Source organism: Bombina bombina, chromosome 2, assembly GCF_027579735.1.
Source record: "Bombina bombina isolate aBomBom1 chromosome 2, aBomBom1.pri, whole genome shotgun sequence".
Lineage (NCBI taxonomy): Eukaryota > Metazoa > Chordata > Amphibia > Anura > Bombinatoridae > Bombina > Bombina bombina.
Genome location: NC_069500.1, coordinates 1,332,634,315 through 1,332,653,318, shown reverse-complemented (window position 1 = coordinate 1,332,653,318; position 19,004 = coordinate 1,332,634,315). Strand labels below are relative to the sequence as shown.

The 19,004-nt window shown below is 41.9% G+C and overlaps 1 protein-coding gene across 1 annotated transcript in view; it reads left to right on the top strand.

Annotated features, from left to right (window-relative positions):
* Positions 1-19,004, top strand: part of FAM193A (family with sequence similarity 193 member A) — a gene marked incomplete in the record, with an annotated part of 656,361 nt that overhangs the window by 68,331 nt on the left and 569,026 nt on the right. The window contains 1 exon segment of the mRNA XM_053704204.1: positions 9,308-9,373. Within this exon segment, the coding sequence (XP_053560179.1) occupies positions 9,308-9,373 (66 nt within the window).

The following is a 19,004-nucleotide window of genomic DNA, read 5'->3' as shown; positions in this document are numbered from 1 at the left end:
CCAGAGGTATTTCTTCAGATTGTTCAAATGTTGGAGCTTCCAGAAATAGATTTGATGGCGTCTCATCTAAACAAGAAACTTCCCAGGTATCTGTCCAGATCCCGGGATCCTCAGGCGGAAGCAGTGGATGCATTATCACTTCCTTGGAAGTATCATCCTGCCTATATCTTTCCGCCTCTAGTTCTTCTTCCAAGAGTAATCTCCAAGATTCTGAAGGAATGCTAGTTTGTTCTGCTGGTAGCTCCGGCATGGCCTCACAGGTTTTGGTATGCGGATCTTGTCCGGATGGCCTCTTGCCATCCGTGGGCTCTTCCGCTAAGACCAGACCTTCTGTCGGAAGGTCCTTTTTTCCATCAGATCTCAAATCCTTAAATTTAAAGGTATGGAGATTGAACGCTTGATTCTTGGTCAAAGAGGTTTCTCTGACTCTGTGATTAATACTATGTTACAGGCTCGTAAATCTGTATCTAGAGAGATATATTATAGAGTCTGGAAGACTTATATTTCTTGGTGTCTTTCTCATCATTTTTCTTGGCATTCTTTTAGAATTCCGAGAATTTTACAGTTTCTTCAAGATGGTTTAGATAAAGGTTTATCCGCAAGTTCTTTGAAAGGACAAATCTCTGCTCTTTCTGTTCTTTTTCACAGAAAGATTGCTAATCTTCCTGATATTCATTGTTTTGTACAAGCTTTGGTTCGTATAAAACCTGTCATTAAGTCTATTTCTCCTCCTTGGAGTTTGAATTTTGTTCTGGGGGCTCTTCAAGCTCCTCCTTTTGAACCCATGCATTCATTGGACATTAAATTACTTTCTTGGAAAGTTTTTTTGTTCCTTTTGGCGATCTCTTCTGCCAGAAGAGTCTCTGAATTATCTGCTCTCTCTTGTGAGTCTCCTTTTCTGATTTTTCATCAGGATAAGGCTGTGTTGCGAACTTCTTTTGAATTTTTACCTAAGGTTGTGAATTCCAACAACATTAGTAGAGAAATTGTGGTTCCCTCATTATGTCCTAATCCTAAGAATTATAAGGAGAAATCGTTGCATTCTTTGGATGTTGTTAGAGCTTTGAAATATTATGTTGAAGCTACTAAGTCTTTCCGAAAGACTTCTAGTCTATTTGTTATCTTTTCCGGTTCTAGAAAAGGCCAGAAAGCTTCTGCCATTTCTTTGGCATCTTGGTTGAAATCTTTAGTTCATCATGCCTATGTCGAGTCGGGTAAATCTCCGCCTCAAAGGATTACAGCTCATTCTACTAGGTCAGTTTCTACTTCCTGGGCGTTTAGGAATGAAGCTTCGGTTGATCAGATTTGCAAAGCAGCAACTTGGTCCTCTTTGCATACTTTTACTAAATTCTACCATTTTGATGTATTTTCTTCTTCTGAAGCAGTTTTTGGTAGAAAAGTACTTCAGGCAGCGGTTTCAGTTTGAATCTTCTGTTTATGTTTTTCATTAAACTTTATTTTGGGTTTATTTTCAGCAGGAATTGGCTGTCTTTATTTTTTCCCTCCCTCTCTAGTGACTCTTACGTGGAAAGATCCACATCTTGGGTGGTCATTATCCCATACGTCACTAGCTCATGGACTAATTGCTAATTACATGAAAGAAAACATAATTTATGTAAGAACTTACCTGATAAATTCATTTCTTTCATATTAGCAAGAGTCCATGAGGCCCGCCCTTTTTTTGTGGTGGTTATGATTTTTTTGTAAAAAGCACAATTATTCCAATTCCTTATTTTATATGCTTTTGCACTTTTTTCTTATCACCCCACTTCTTGGCTATTCGTTAAACTGATTTGTGGGTGTGGTGAGGGGTGTATTTGTAGGCATTTTGAGTTTTGGGAAACTTTGCCCCTCCTGGTAGGAATGTATATCCCATACGTCACTAGCTCATGGACTCTTGCTAATATGAAAGAAATGAATTTATCAGGTAAGTTCTTCCATAAATTATGTTTCTCTTGTTAAGTGTAGTCAGTCCACGGGTCATCCATTACTTATGGAATATATCTCTTCCTAAAAGGAAGCTGCAAGAGGATCACCCAGCAGAGCTTGCTACATAGCTCCTCCCCTCACATGTCATATTCAGTCATTCTCTTGCAGCCTAACTAGATAGGTCGCTTTGAGAGGTCTGTGGTGTTTTTTAACTTAGTTTATTTCTACAATCAAAAGTTTGTTATTTTAAATGGCATCGGAGTGTGCTGTTTATTCTCAGGCAGCATTAGAAGAAGAATCTGCCTGCATTTTCTATGATCTTAGCAGACGTAACTAAGATCCACTGGCTGTTCTCATCTGAGGAGTGAGGTAACTTCAGAGAAGGGGAATATCATGCAGGGCCCCCCTGCAAATGAGGTATGTGCAGTAATTATTTTTCTGAGGAATGGAATTGACTGAGAAAACACTGCTGATACCAATGTAAAGTAAGTTCAGCCTTAAATGCAGTGATAGCGACTGGTATTAGGCTGATGAGTGTGTGTACACTGAATGTATTTTTCTAAGGAATGGAATTGACTCTGAAAATACTGTTAATACTGAAATAATGTATGAGCCTTAACTGCAGTAAAAGCGACTGGTAGCAGGCTTATTAATAACACTTCATAACTTATCAAATGTATGTTTAAAACGTTTACTGGCATGTTAATCGTTTTTTGTGAGGTACTTGGTGATAAAACTTATTGGGGCATGATTTTTACCACATGGCCATCTTTGTTTTCTGCATAGAAACAGTTTTCTGAGCTTCCCCACTGTTGTAATATGAGTGGGAGGGGCCTATTTTAGCGCTTTTTTGCGCAGTAAAAATTCAGTCACAATCTTCATACTTCATCCTCCATGATCCAGATCGTCTCTAGAGAGCTCAGGGGTCTTCAAAATTCATTTTGAGGGAGGTAATCAGTCACAGAGACCTGTGACAGTGTGTTTTGACTGTGAGAAAAACGTTAATTATTAAATTGTTAATCCGTTTTTGGGTATTAAGGGGTTAATCATCCATTTGCTGGTGGGTGCAATCCTTTGCTAACTTAATACATTTACTGTGAAAAATTGGTTGCTATAACTATTCTGGTTCATTGTTATTTCAACTGTGACAGTTTTTTTGTGCTTCTTAAAGGCACAGTAGCGTTTTTTATATTGCTTGTAAATTTATTTAGAAAAGTATTTCCAAGCTTGCTAGTCTCATTGCCAGTCTGTTTAAACATGTCTGACACAGATGAATCTGTGTTCACTATGTTTAAAGGCCAATGTGGAGCCCAATAGAAATTTATGTACTAATTGCATTGATGCTACTTTAAATAAAAGTCAATCTTTACATGTAAAGAAATTATCACCAGACAACGAGGGGGAAGTTATGCCGACTAACTCTCCTCACGTGTCAGTACCTTCGCCTCCCGCTCAGGAGGTGCGTGATTTTGTGGCGCCAAGTACATCAGGGAGGCCCTTACAAATCACTTTGCAAGACATGGCTACTGTTATGACAGAAGTATTATCTAAATTGCCAGAATTAAGAGGCAAGCGCGATAGCTCTGGGTTAAGGATAGAGCGCGCGGATGAGGTGAGAGCCATGTCAGATACTGCGTCACAATTTGCAGAACGTGAAGACAGAGAGCTTCATTCTGTGGCTGACGGATCTGATCCAGGGAGACTGGATTCAGAGATTTCTAATTTTAAATTTAAGCTTGAGAACCTCCGCATATTGCTAGGGGAGGTATTAGCGGCTCTGAATGATTGTAACACTGTTGCAATTCCAGAAAAATTATGTAGGTTGGATAGATACTATGCGGTACCGGTGTGTACTGACGTGTTTCCTATACCTAAAAGGCTTACAGAGATTATTAGCAAGGAGTGGGATAGACCTGGTGTGCACTTTTCCCCTCCTCCCATATTTAGGAAAATGTTTCCTATAGACGCCACCACACGAGACTTATGGCAGACGTTCCCTAAGGTGGAGGGAGCAGTTTCTACTTTAGCTAAGCGTACCACTATCCCGGTGGAGGATAGTTGTGCCTTTTCAGATCCAATGGATAAGAAATTAGAGGGTTACCTTAAGAAAATGTTTGTTCAACAAGGTTTTTTATCTTACAGCCCCTTGCATGCATTGCGCCTGTCACTGCTGCGGCGGCATTCTGGTTTGAGTCTCTGGAAGAGGCCATTCGCACAGCTCCATTGGATGAAATTATGAACAAGCTTAAAGCACTTAAGCTAGTTAACGCATTTGTTTCTGATGCCGTCGTACATTTAACCAAACTTACGGCTAAGAACTCTGGATTCGCCATCCAAGCGCGCAGAGCGCTATGGCTTAAATCCTGGTCAGCTGACGTGACTTCTAAATCTAAATTGCTTAATATTCCTTTCAAAGGGCAGACCTTATTCGGGCCCGGCTTGAAAGAAATTATAGCTGACATCACGGGAGGTAAGGGCCATGCTCTACCTCAGGACAGGGCCAAATCAAAGGCCAAACAGTCTAATTTTCGTGCCTTTCGTAACTTCAAGGCTGGAGCAGCATCAACTTCCTCCGCTCCAAAACAGGAAGGAGCTGTTGCTCGTTACAGGCAGGGCTGGAAAGTTAACCAGTCCTGGAACAAGGGCAAGCAGGCCAAGAAACCTGCTGCTGCCCCCAAGACAGCATGAAGAGAGGGCCCCCTATCCGGAAACGGATCTAGTGGGGGGCAGACTTTCTCTCTTCGCCCAGGCTTGGGCAAGAGATGTCCAGGATCCCTGGGCGTTGGAGATCATATCTCAGGGATATCTCCTGGACTTCAAAACTTCTCCTCCACGAGGGAGATTTCATCTTTCAAGGTTATCAGCAAACCAAATAAAGAAAGAGGCGTTTCTACGCTGTGTACAAGACCTTTTACTAATGGGGGTGATCCACCCAGTTCCGCGGACGGAACACGGGCAGGGATTCTATTCAAATCTATTTGTGGTTCCCAAGAAAGAGGGAACCTTCAGACCAATCTTGGACTTAAAAATCCTAAACAAATTTCTAAGAGTTCCATCATTCAAAATGGAAACTATTCGAACCATCCTTCCCATGATCCAAGAGGGTCAGTACATGACCACAGTGGATTTAAAGGATGCCTACCTTCACATACCGATTCACAAGGATCATTATCGGTACCTAAGATTTGCTTTCCTAGAAAGGCATTACCAGTTTGTAGCTCTTCCCTTCGGATTAGCTACGGCTCCAAGAATCTTTACAAAAGTTCTGGGCTCACTTCTGGCGGTACTAAGACCGCGAGGCATAGCGGTGACTCCGTACCTAGACGACATTCTGATACAAGCGTCATGTTTTCAAACTGCCAAGTCTCATACAGAGATAGTTCTGGCATTTCTGAGGTCGCATGGGTGGAAGGTGAACGTGGAAAAGAGTTCTCTATTACCACTTACAAGAGTTCCCTTTCTAGGGACTCTTATAGATTCTGTAGAGATGAAAATTTACCTGACAGAGGCCAGGTTATCGAAACTTCTAAATGCTTGCCGTGTCCTTCATTCCATTCCACACCCGTCAGTGGCTCAGTGCATGGAAGTAATCGGCTTAATGGTAGCGGCAATGGACATAGTACCATTTGCGCGCCTGCATCTCAGACCGCTGCAATTGTGCATGCTAAGTCAGTGGAACGGGGATTACTCAGATTTGTCCCCCCCTGCTAAGTCTGGATCAAGAGACCAGAGATTCTCTTCTATGGTGGCTCTCTCGGCCACATCTGTCCAAGGGGATGACCTTTCGCAGGCCAGATTGGACGATTGTAACAGACGCCAGCCTTCTAGGCTGGGGCGCAGTCTGGAACTCCCTGAAAGCTCAGGGATTATGGACTCAGGAGGAGAAACTCCTCCCAATAAATATTCTGGAATTAAGAGCAATATTCAATGCTCTCCTAGCTTGGCCTCAGTTAGCAACTCTGAGGTTCATCAGATTTCAGTCGGACAACATCACGACTGTGGCTTACATCAACCATCAAGGGGGAACCAGAAGTTCCCTAGCGATGTTGGAAGTCTCAAAGATAATTCGCTGGGCAGAGTCTCACTCTTGCCACCTGTCAGCGATTTACATCCCAGGCGTAGAGAACTGGGAGGCGGATTTTCTAAGTCGCCAGACTTTTCATCCGGGGGAGTGGGAACTTCATCCAGAGGTCTTTGCTCAACTGATTCTTCGTTGGGGCAAACCAGATCTGGATCTCATGGCGTCTCGCCAGAACGCCAAGCTTCCTTGTTACGGATCCAGGTCCAGGGACCCGGGAGCGGTGCTGATAGATGCTCTGACAGCCCCTTGGGTCTTCAACATGGCTTATGTGTTTCCACCTTTCACGATGCTTCCTCGTTTGATTGCCAAGATCAAACAGGAGAGAGCTTTGGTGATTCTGATAGCGCCTGCGTGGCCACGCAGGACCTGGTATGCAGACCTAGTGGACATGTCGTCCTGTCCACCGTGGTCTCTACCTCTGAGACAGGACCTTCTGATTCAGGGTCCTTTCAAACATCCAAATCTAATTTCTCTGAGGCTGACTGCATGGAGATTGAACGCTTGATTCTATCAAAGCGTGGCTTCTCGGAGTCGGTTATTGATACCTTAATACAGGCTAGGAAGCCTGTTACCAGAAAAATTTACCATAAGATATGGCGTAAATATTTATTTTGGTGCGAATCCAAGAGTTACTCATGGAGTAAGGTTAGGATTCCTAGGATATTGTCCTTTCTACAAGAGGGTTTAGAAAAGGGCTTATCTGCTAGTTCGTTAAAGGGACAGATTTCTGCTCTGTCTATTCTTCTACACAAACGTCTGGCTGAAGTTCCAGACATTCAGGTTTTTTGTCAGGCTTTAACTAGGATTAAGCCTGTGTTTAAGACTGTTGCTCCGCCGTGGAGCTTAAACTTAGTTCTTAATGTTCTTCAAGGCGTTCTATTTGAACCCCTTCATTCCATTGATATCAAGCTGTTATCCTGGAAGGTTTTGTTTTTGATGGCTATTTCCTCGGCTCGAAGAGTCTCTGAGTTATCTGCCTTACATTGTGATTCTCCTTATCTGATTTTTTCATTCAGACAAGGTAGTTCTGCGTACTAAACCTGGGTTCTTACCTAAGGTAGTTACTAACAGGAATATCAATCAAGAGATGTTGTTCCATCACTGTGTCCTAACCCTTCTTCAAAGAAGGAACGACTTTTGCATAATTTGGACGTAGTTCGTGCCCTGAAGTTCTATTTGCAGGCAACTAAAGATTTTCGTCAAACTTCTTCCCTGTTTGTCGTTTACTCTGGACATAGAAGAGGTCAAAAGGCTTCGGCTACCTCTCTCTCTCTTTTTGGCTTCGTAGCATAATACGTTTAGCCTATGAGACTGCTGGACAGCAGCCTCCTGAAAGGATTACAGCTCATTCTACTAGAGCTGTGGCTTCCACCTGGGCCTTTAAAAATGAGGCCTCTGTTGAACAGATTTGCAAGGCTGCGACTTGGTCTTCGCTTCACACCTTTTCAAAATTTTACAAATTTGACACTTTTGCTTCTTCGGAGGCTATTTTTGGGAGAAAGGTACTTCAGGCAGTGGTTCCTTCTGTTTAATGTTACTGCCTTGTCCCTCCCTTCATCCGTGTACTTTAGCTTTGGTATTGGTATTCCATAAGTAATGGATGACCCGTGGACTGACTACACTTAACAAGAGAAAACATAATTTATGCTTACCTGATAAATTTATTTCTCTTGTAGTGTAGTCAGTCCACGGCCCGCCCTGTCTTTAAGGCAGACCTAAATTTTAATTAAACTCCAGTCACCACTGCACCCTATGGTTTCTCCTTTCTCGTCTGCTTTGGTCGAATGACTGAATATGACATGTGAGGGGAGGAGCTATGTAGCAAGCTCTGCTGGGTGATCCTCTTGCAGCTTCCTGTTAGGAAGAGATATATTCCATAAGTAATGGATGACCCGTGGACTGACTACACTACAAGAGAAATAAATTTATCAGGTAAGCATAAATTATGTTTTTTTTTAGTTTCATGTCCCTTTAAATCAGATCAGAAAATGCTCAAAATAATTACTTTTGTTATAAACTAGAGACTGACTTACAAATGTAACCCCTTAACGACTGAGGACGTGCCAGGAACGTCCTACAAAAAAAACCCCTTAACGACCAAGGACGTTCCTGGCACGTCCTCTGGGGTTTGAAGCTCTGGAAGCGATCCTGATTGCTTCCAGCTGCTTCCAGGGTATTGCAGTGATGCCTCGATATTCAGGCATCACTACAATACCCTCTTTACCCGTTTTTGAAACTCTAGGATTGACTATTTTAACCTATAAAGGGAACTTTCATTAATGAAGTATAAGATACTTAATGCAGAGAGCGCCTTTGTTTCAAGCGTTCGCTGCTCTGAGCTGTTTTGCTAGCTGTGCGGTAAATCCGGCTTAGCGCCCATGGGAGCCGGATTTCCTGCACGCTATTTGCTAAGAGATGAAAACGTCACCTCTTGGCAAAATATATTTCTGCCGTAGGCTCCCTGAACAGCTAAAAATGGCGATCACTTGAAACAAAGGAGCTTTCTGCATAAAGTATTTTATACTTCATGAATGAACGTCCCCTTATTTGTTTGAATAGTCAATCCTAGCTTTAAAGAAATGCAAGGATTGACTTTCACTTTAAGTAATGAAGGCACCGGTAACAGGCTAAAAATCTTCCTCAAGGGCAACAGTTTGTTGTCCTCACAAGTTTGTGTTAGAGATTTTATTTCTATGAAAATGTCTCCTCCATTCTTTGCCATCTAAACCAGACCTACCTGTGTTTTCCTAGCACAATTGGTGCATTCTGCAATCTTACTGTTCAGTAAATTTGTACAAAAAAGGTAACTAGATTGAGAGGACAAACATAAATTCTGTATATATTTACATTTCCATATGTAAGTTCTCTGAGCACTAACCAATCTTCACTACATTTCATTAAATTTAACAAAGATGTAATGTCTGCTCACATGTTCCAGCACTGTTGCCCCCCCGACAACTCATCCCTGCCTTGTCAGCTATTTTGTGCATCTCACCAGTCATATGCATGGTAACTGCATGAATGTGCAGTACTGAGAGAGCAGATGTACTGTTTGTGTGCACACTGACAGTTATAGCTGACACAAGTGCATACTGCTTACCTCCATGTATGCTGTTTGGTGTGTTTGTCTCTTGTATCAGAGTTTTTTTTTATCCCTTTCAGTATAATTTCAGTGTTGGTTTGTTTGGACAATGTTAACTGCTTTTAAGCTTTTGTTAGGAACATTTTAAAAAGACAGTAACTTGTTTGTGAAATAAAAAAATAAAATAATTCACCAAGGTTTATTTTAATTTCTAGATCGCTTTAAACGGTACCCCATTCACAGATGGACCAATTGCATCGGAGTTTAGCAGCGTTCCACAGGTAAGCCATACAGTGCGCGTATAAATATGTATGTATGTATAGTCGTATGCAGAAGTTTAGGCACCCCTGACAATTTCCATGATTTTCATTTATAAATAATTGGGTGTTTTGTATCAGCAATTTCAGTTTGATCCATCAAATAACTGAAGGACACAGTAATATTTCAGTAGTGAAATGAGGTTTATTGGAATAACAGAAAATATGCAATATGCATCAAAACGAAATTAGACAGATGCATAAATTTGGGCACCTCCTTTAGCAGAAATAACAGCCTCTAGATGCTTCCTATAGCCTGTAATGTGTGTCTGGATGAAGGTATTGGACCATTCCTCCTTGCAAAACATCTCCAGTTCAGTTAGGTTTGATGGTTGCCGAGCATGGACAGCCCGCTTCAAATCACCCCACAGATTATCAATGATGTTTAGGTCTGGGGACCGGGATGGCCATTCCAGAACATTGTACTTGTTCTCTGTATAAATGCCAGAGTAGATTTTGAGCAGTGTTTTGGGTCGTTGTCGTGTTGAAATATCCAGCTCCGGGGTAACTTCAACTTTGTGACTGATTCCTCAACATTATTCTCAAATATCTGATATTGAGTGGAATCCATGTGACCCTCAACTATAACAAGATTCCCAGTACCGGCACTGGCCACACAACCCCATAGCATGATGGAACATCCACCAATTTTTACTGTGGGTAGCAAGTGTTTGTCTTGGAATGCTGTGTTCTTTTGCTGCCATGCATAACGCCCCTTGTTATGACTAAATAACTCAATCTTTGTTTCATCAGTCCATAGCACCTTATTCCAAAATTAAGCTGGCTTGTCCAAATGTGCGTTTGCATACCTCAAGTGCCTTTGTGGAGTGTGTAGAGAAAAGGCTTCTTCTGCATCACTCTCCCATCCAGATTCTCCTTGTGCAAACTGCGCTGAATTGTTGAACGATGCACAGTGACACCATCTGCAGCAAGATGTTGTAGCTCTTTGGAGGTGGTCTGTGTGCAGTTTTTGATTTTCACCATCCTTTGCCTTTCCGATATTTTACTTGGCCTGCCACTTCTGGCCTTAACAAGAACTGTGCCTGTGGTTTTCAATTTTCTCACTATGTTCCTCACAGTGGACACTGTTCAACATTATGGTTTAGGGGAAGGCTACAAAAAGCTATTGCAGAGATTTAAGCGGTCAATCTTTTTCAGGTCATTTGAGAGTTGTTTTGAGGCCCCCATGTTGCCACTCTTCAGAGGAGAATCAGAGAACAACAACTTGCAATTGGCCACCTTAAATTATCTTTTCTCATGATTGGATGTACCTGTCTATGAAGTTCAAGGCATAATGGGCTCGCCAAACCAATTGTGTATTCCAATTAATCAGTGCTAGATAGTTACAGGTATTCAAATCAACAAAATGACAAGGATGCCCAAATTTATGCCCCTTTCTAATTTCGTTTTGATGCCTATTGCACATTTTCTGATAATCCAATAAACCTCATTTCACTACTGAAATATTACTGTGTCCTTCAGTTATTTGATAGATCAAAATGATATTGCTGATCCAAACACCTAAATATTTATAAATGAAAATTGTGGAAATTATCAGGGGTGCCTAAACTTTTGCTTGTATGTGTGTATCTCTCTCTCAAACCAGAAGTAAAAAAACTAAGCGGTAGCACCCTTGCTAATGCACTGCTAGTATGTTTGCCTATCTTTTACTTTACTGCACTGTACTGCTAGGTTTTTCTAATATTGTAATTGTGTGTTTGTTTACTTGTAATGACATTACTAAACATGGTTTTAAAAATAAAAGTAGCTTACATTATTATATAATAGAGAATATATATATTTAAGAAGCACCTGACTATAAGACGCACCTAGTTTTTAGAGGGAAAAAAAACAAGAATTTTTTTTTTGAATCAAATGGTGTAGAAATTAAATAAACCACATAAATAGAGACACATGTTATCATGACAGATGGTAAGGATACATGAACCAGGACAGAAAGCAAACAATAAATCACCTCACAAAGCAGTCCAATGCATGGACAGAATAGAATCCATAAATCGAAAAGCACATCATCAGATCACATCTATCAACCATTAATCTTACCTCAGAAAAACACTTTAATGCCCCTCACGGTGCTAAATATTGGAAACTGACAAATGTCTGTACAGAACAGCATAAATACCTACAACAATAGTAGGAGCTCGCAGCACTCCAAGATCAAAGTACATCAATGGACACATAGCCATCAGCAGCATGCAGAAAATCCAGATGCTCACTTAAACAAAAAGAGAAGTGTACTGCGGAGGGGCCCCCATACTACCTTTATCAGAGAATCTAACACTCAGTCTAACATTAACTAAGGAAGACCCAGTTTAAAAGTCTATAGGCCGTGAAACAATCGCTGACAAACTCTAGCACTGTATACCAAATACATACCACTAATAGTGAACGCTAACCATACAGTGTGACAGCCCACATGAGTACAAAAACTAGAACCGGCATACGTGCGAAATGAATCACAAGCTCACATACCCCAATCAAACATATACACAAGGTACTGGCCTCACAGCGTGGTGGATAACATAGTAAACATACCATCTCCAGTGCAAACAGCACAACATACTACAGCGTGTGTCGCCGGGCTACCAATGAAGGATTCGAAGATACCGGATGTGAGAACAGAGGAAGTTAAGAAGGGAACTCCCAACTTGATCAACCAATCACAAGGGCGCAATCACACACACCTCTAAATACGAACCGGTCCACAGGGCATAGTTACAACAATCACAGAAACAAAATAGACTACCCGCGCCGCGCACAGGGAAGCACTTCAACAATGAGGCAAATAGATATACAGCCCTGGAGAAAGTCAAATTAAAAATTTATAAAGAAAGAGACGCAAAACAAAAGGGCAATCAGTCAAACATGAATAGGTACACATACCTGAGACCACCATATGCAACACTATAAATGGGGGTACTCACACAAGTCAAAAAGTGGAACTCCTCAGATTAACCATGAAGCAAAAGTTAAATACTGCCCACAAGATATTACTGGGGCGTCAAAAAGTAAAAGAAAACAAGAAAAGGTAAAAGGTTATCAAGCGGAGCGGTGGCAACATTAATATCATACACTATACACAAACTGAGGAATCCATACCGTCCTGGACCAACCGATACATGATAGACCACGTAGTGTACCCATACTGATCCTGTCCTGACTGACCAAAATTCTGGTCCATTCTGCCAGCGTCCTCCAGGAGTCTGAAGCCACATTCACTTCATTTTTTTTAATCAAAGGCCAGTCACATTCGCTCCATAAGACGCACAGACATTTCCCCTTACTTTTGAAGGGGAAAAAAGTGCGTCTTATGGAGCGAAAAATACGGTATATATATATATATATATATATATATATATATATATATATATATATATATATATATATATATATATATATATATATATATATATATATATATATATATATATATATATATATATATATATATATATATATAATCTCTTAAGTGTGTTCAGTCCACGGGTCATCCATTACTTATGGGATATATTCTCCTTCCCAACAGGAAGTTGCAAGAGGATCACCCAAGCAGAGCTGCTATATAGCTCCTCCCCTCACATGTCATATCCAGTCATTCTCTTGCAACCCTCAACAAAGGAGGAGGTCGCGGGAGGAGTTGGAGTTTTTACTTAATTATTCTTCAATCAAAAGTTTGTTATTTTAAATGGCACCGGAGTGAGCTGTTTTTCTATCTCAGGCAGTATTTGGAAGAAGAAACTGCCTGCGTTTTCTATGATCTTAGCAGGCGTAACTAAGATCCACTGGCTGTTCTCGACATTCTGAGGAGTGGGGTAACTTCAGAACATGGGAATAGCATGCGGGGTCCCCCGCAAATGAGGTATGTGCAGTACAATATTTTCTGGGAATGGAATTGACTAAGAAAACACTGCTGTTACCCGTATGATGTAAGTACAGCCTTAAATGCAGTAGTAGTGACTGGTATCAGGCTGATAAATGTATGCACAGTATAGTATAGTTATTTTCTAGGGACTAGAATTTGACTGAGAAAATACTGTTAATACTGAAATAATGCTTAAGCCTTATCTGCAGTGGAAGCGACTGGTAGCAGGCTTAGTGATAACTTTGCATGACATTAAAAGAAGTTTGTTTTCAAAACGTTTACTGGCATGTTATTCGTTTTGTGAGGTACTTTGGTGATCCTTTTGGGCATGAATTTCTTTCCACATGGCTAACGTATATTTCTGCATAGAAATCGTTATATCAGGTCTCCCACTGTTGTAAATGAGTGGGAGGGGCCTTTTTTAGCGCCTTGTTGCGCAGTTAAAATTTTAGCACAGTCTTCCTGCTTCTTCCTCCTTGATCCAGGACGTCTCTAGAGAGCTCAGGGGTCTTCAAAATTCGTTTTTGAGGGAGGTAATCAGTCACAGCAGACCTGTGACAGTGTGTTAGACTGTGATAAAAACGCTTAATATTAATTTGATATCCGTTTTTTTGGGTACTGAGGGGTTAATCATCCTGTTGCTAATGGGTGCAATCCTCTGCTAATTAATACATTTAAAGAATTGTTGACTATAACTGAATTAGTTCTTTGTTATTCAACTGTTTTTTTAAAAGCGCTGCAGCGTTTTTTATATTGCTTGCGAACTTATTGAAAGTAATTTCCAAGCTTGCTAGCTTCATTGCTAGTCTGTTTAAACATGTCTGATACAGAGGAATCTGCTTGTTCATTATGTTTAAAAGCCGTTGTGGAGCCCAATAGAAATGTGTACCAATTGTATTGATATTACTTTGAAAAGTCAATCTGTACCGATAAAAAAATTATCACCAGACAACGAGGGGGCAGTTATGCCGTCTAACTCTCCTCACGTGTCAGTACCTTCGTCTCCCGCTCGGGAGGTGCGTGAGATTGAGGCGCCAAGTACATCAAGGCCCTTAAAAATCACTTTACATGATATGGCTAATGTTATGAAAGAAGTATTATACAATATGCCCGAGTTAAGAGGCAAGTGCGACAGTTCTGGGTTAAGGACAGAGCGCGCCGATGACACGAGAGCCATGTCTGATACTGCGTCACAGTTTGCAGAACATGAGGACGGAGAGCTTCATTCTGTGGGTGACGGTTCTGATTCGGGGAGACCGGATTCAGAAATTTCAAATTTTAAATTTAAGCTTGAGAACCTCCGCGTGTTGCTAGGGGAGGTGTTAGCGGCTCTGAATGATTGTGACACGGTGGCAATCCCAGAGAAATTATGTAAGCTGGATAGATACTACGCGGTACCGGTGTGTACTGACGTTTTTCCTATACCAAAGAGGCTTACAGAGATTATTAGTAAGGAGTGGGATAGACCCGGTGTGCCTTTTTCCCCTCCTCCGATATTAAGAAAATGTTCCCTATAGACGCCACCACACAAGACTTATGGCAGACGGTCCCTAAGGTGGAGGGAGCAGTTTCTACTTTAGCCAAGCGTACCACTATCCCGGTGGAGGATAGCTGTGCTTTCTCAGATCCAATGGATAAAAAATTAGAGGGTTATCTTAAGAAAATGTTTGTTCAACAAGGTTTTATATTACAGCCTCTTGCATGCATTGCGCCTGTCACTGCTGCAGCGGCATTCTGGTTTGAGTCTCTGGAAGAGGCGATTCGCACAGCACCATTGGATGAGTCTTTGAACAAGATTAGAACCCTTAAGCTGGCTAATGCGTTTGTTTCGGATGCCGTAGTGTAGTGCATTTAACCAAACTTACGGCTAAGAATTCCGGATTCGCCATACAGGCGCGCAGAGCGCTTTGGCTTAAATCCTGGTCAGCAGATGTAACTTCTAAGTCTAAATTACTAAACATTCCTTTCAAAGGGCAGACCTTATTCGGGCCTGGCTTGAAGGAAATCATTGCTGACATTACTGGAGGTAAGGGCCACACCCTTCCTCAGGACAGGGCCAAATCGAAGGCCAAACAGTCTAATTTTCGTGCCTTTCGGAATTTCAAGGCAGGAGCAGCATCAACTTCCTCCGCTCCAAAACAGGTAGGAACTACTGCTCGTTACAGACAGGGTTGGAAAGGCAACCAGTCATGGAACAAGGGCAAGCAGGCCAGAAAGCCTACTTCCGCCCCTAAGACAGCATGAAGTCAGGGCCCCCTTTCCGGAGACGGATCTAGTGGGGGGCAGACTCTCTCTCTTTGCCCAGGCTTGGGCAAGAGATGTACAGGATCCCTGGACGTTGGAGATTATATCTCAGGGATACCTTCTGGATTTCAAAGCTTCTCCTCCACAAGGGAGGTTTCATCTGTCAAGGTTATCAACAAACCTAGTAAAGAGAGGCATTTCTACAATGTGTACAAGACCTCTTAGTAATGGGAGTGATCCACCCAGTTCCGCGGACGGAACAGGGGCAAGGGTTTTATTCAAATCTGTTTGTGGTTCCCAAGAAAGAGGGAACCTTCAGACCAATCTTAGATTTAAAAATCTTAAACAAATTCATAAGGGTTCCATTGTTCAAGACGGAAACCATTCGGACCATCCTACCCATGATCCAAGAGGGTCAATATATGACCACAGTGGATTTAAAGGATGCCTACCTTCACATACCGATTCACAAAGATCATTATCGGTACCTATGGTTTGCCTTTCTAGACAGGCATTACCAGTTTGTAGCGCTTCCCTTTGGATTAGCTACGGCCCCGAGAATTTTTACAAAGGTTCTGGGCTCTCTTCTGGCGGTACTAAGACCACGAGGCATAGCGGTGGCTCCGTACCTAGACGACATTCTGATACAGTCGTCAAGTTTTCAAACTGCAAAGTCTCATACAGAGATAGTTCTAGCATTTCTGAGGTCGCATGGGTGGAAAGTGAACGTGGAAAAGAGTTCTCTGTTACCACTCACAAGGGTCCCTTTTCTAGGGACTCTTATAGATTCTGTAAAGATGAAGATTTACCTGACGGAGTCCAGGTTATCAAAGATTCTCAATGCTTGCCGTTTTCTTCACTCCATTCCAAGCCCATCAGTAGCTCAGTGCATGGAAGTAATCGGCTTAATGGTCGCGGCAATGGACATAGTGCCATTTGCGCGCCTACATCTCAGACTGCTGCAACTATGCATGCTAAGTCAGTGGAATGGGGATTACTCAGATCTGTCCCCTTTGCTAAATCTGGACCAGGAGACCAGAGACTCTTCTCTGGTGGTTATCACGGGTTCATCTGTCCAAAGGAATTACTTTTCGCAGACCAGATTGGACGATTGTAACAACAGATGCCAGCCTCCTAGGCTGGGGAGCAGTCTGGAACTCCCTGAAGGCTCAGGGATCGTGGACTCAGGAGGAGAAACTCCTCCTAATAAACATTCTAGAATTAAGAGCAATATTCAATGCTCTTCTAGCTTGGCCTCAGTTAGCAACACTGAGGTTCATCAGATTTCAGTCGGACAACATCACGACTGTGGCTTACATCAATCATCAAGGGGGAACCAGGAGTTCCCTAGCGATGTTGGAAGTCTCGAAGATTATTCGCTGGGCAGAGTCTCACTCTTGCCACCTGTCAGCGATCTACATCCCAGGCGTAGAGAACTGGGAGGCGGATTTTCTAAGTCGCCAGACTTTTCATCCGGGGGAGTGGGAACTTCACCCGGAGGTATTTGCTCAACTGTTTCTTCGTTGGGGCAAACCGGATCTGGATCTCATGGCATCTCGCCAGAACGCCAAGCTTCCTTGTTACGGGTCCAGGGACCCGGGAGCGGTGCTGGTAGATGCACTAGCAGCCCCTTGGGTTTTCAACATAGCTTATGTGTTTCCACCTTTTCCGTTGCTACCTCGCCTGATTGCCAGGATCAAACAGGAGAGAGCATCAGTGATTCTGATAGCGCCTGCGTGACCACGCAGGACCTGGTATGCAGACCTAGTGGACATGTCGTCCTGTCCACCATGGTCTCTACCCCTGAGGCAGGGCCTTCTAGTTCAGGGTCCTTTTAACCATCCAAACCTAATTTCTCTGAGGCTAACTGCTTGGAAATTGAACGCTTGATTCTATCAAAGCGTGGGTTTTCGGATTCGGTTATTGATACATTAATACAGGCTCGGAAACCTGTTACCAGAAAAATTTACCACAAGATATGGCATAAATATTTATATTGGTGTGAATCCAAGAGTTACTCATGGAGTAAGGTTAGGATTCCTAGGATATTGTCTTTTCTACAAGAGGGTTTAGAAAAGGGCTTATCCGCTAGTTCACTAAAGGGACAGATTTCTGCTCTATCTATTCTTTTACACAAGCGTCTGGCAGAGAATCCAGACGTCCAGGATTTTTGTCAGGCTTTGGCTAGGATTAAGCCTGTGTTTAAAGCTGTTGCTCCTCCGTGGAGCTTAAACTTGGTTCTTAAAGTTCTTCAGGGTGTTCCGTTTGAACCCCTTCATTCCATTGATATTAAGCTTTTATCTTGGAAAGTTCTGTTTTTGATGGCTATTTCCTCGGCTCGAAGAGTCTCGGAGTTATCTGCCTTACATTGTGATTCTCCTTATCTGATCTTTCATTCAGACAAGGTAGTCCTGCGTACTAAACCTGGGTTTTTACCTAAGGTTGTTTCTAACAAGAATATCAATCAAGAGATTGTTGTTCCATCCTTATGTCCTAATCCTTCTTCGAAGAAGGAACGTCTTGCATAATCTAGACGTGGTCTGTGCCATGAAGTTCTACTTACAGGCAACTAAAGATTTTAGACAAACTTCTTCTCTGTTTGTCGTCTACTCTGGACAGAGGAGAGGTCAAAAGGCTTCGGCTACCTCTCTCTCTTTTTGGCTTCGTAGCATAATATGCTTAGCCTATGAGACTGCTGGACAGCAGCCTCCTGAAAGAATTACAGCTCATTCCACTAGAGCTGTGGCTTCCACCTGGGCCTTTAAGAATGAGGCCTCTGTTGAACAGATTTGCAAGGCTGCAACTTGGTCTTCACTTCATACTTTTTCCAAATTTTACAAATTTGACACTTTTGCTTCTTTGGAGGCTGTTTTTGGGAGAAAGGTTCTACAGGCAGTGGTTCCTTCTGTTTAATGTTCCTGCCTTGTCCCTCCCATCATCCGTGTACTTTAGCTTTGGTATTGGTATCCCATAAGTAATGGATGACCCGTGGACTGAACACACTTAACAAGAGAAAACATAATTTATGCTTACCTGATAAATTTTTCTCTTGTAGTGTGTTCAGTCCACGGCCCGCCCTGTCTTTTTTGAGGCAGGTTCTAAATTTTAAATTATAACTCCAGTCACCACTGCACCCTATAGTTTCTCCTTTCTCGTCTTGTTTCGGTCGAATGACTGGATATGACATGTGAGGGGAGGAGCTATATAGCAGCTCTGCTTGGATGATCCTCTTGCAACTTCCTGTTGGGAAGGAGAATATATCCCATAAGTAATGGATGACCCGTGGACTGAACACACTACAAGAGAAATAAATTTATCAGGTAGGCATAAATTATGTTATATATGTGATATCTGTGATATATGTGATATATATATATATATATATATATATATATATATATATATATATATATATATATATATATTTATTTATTTTAAATTAGGCAGTTACATATTAAAGCACCAGCT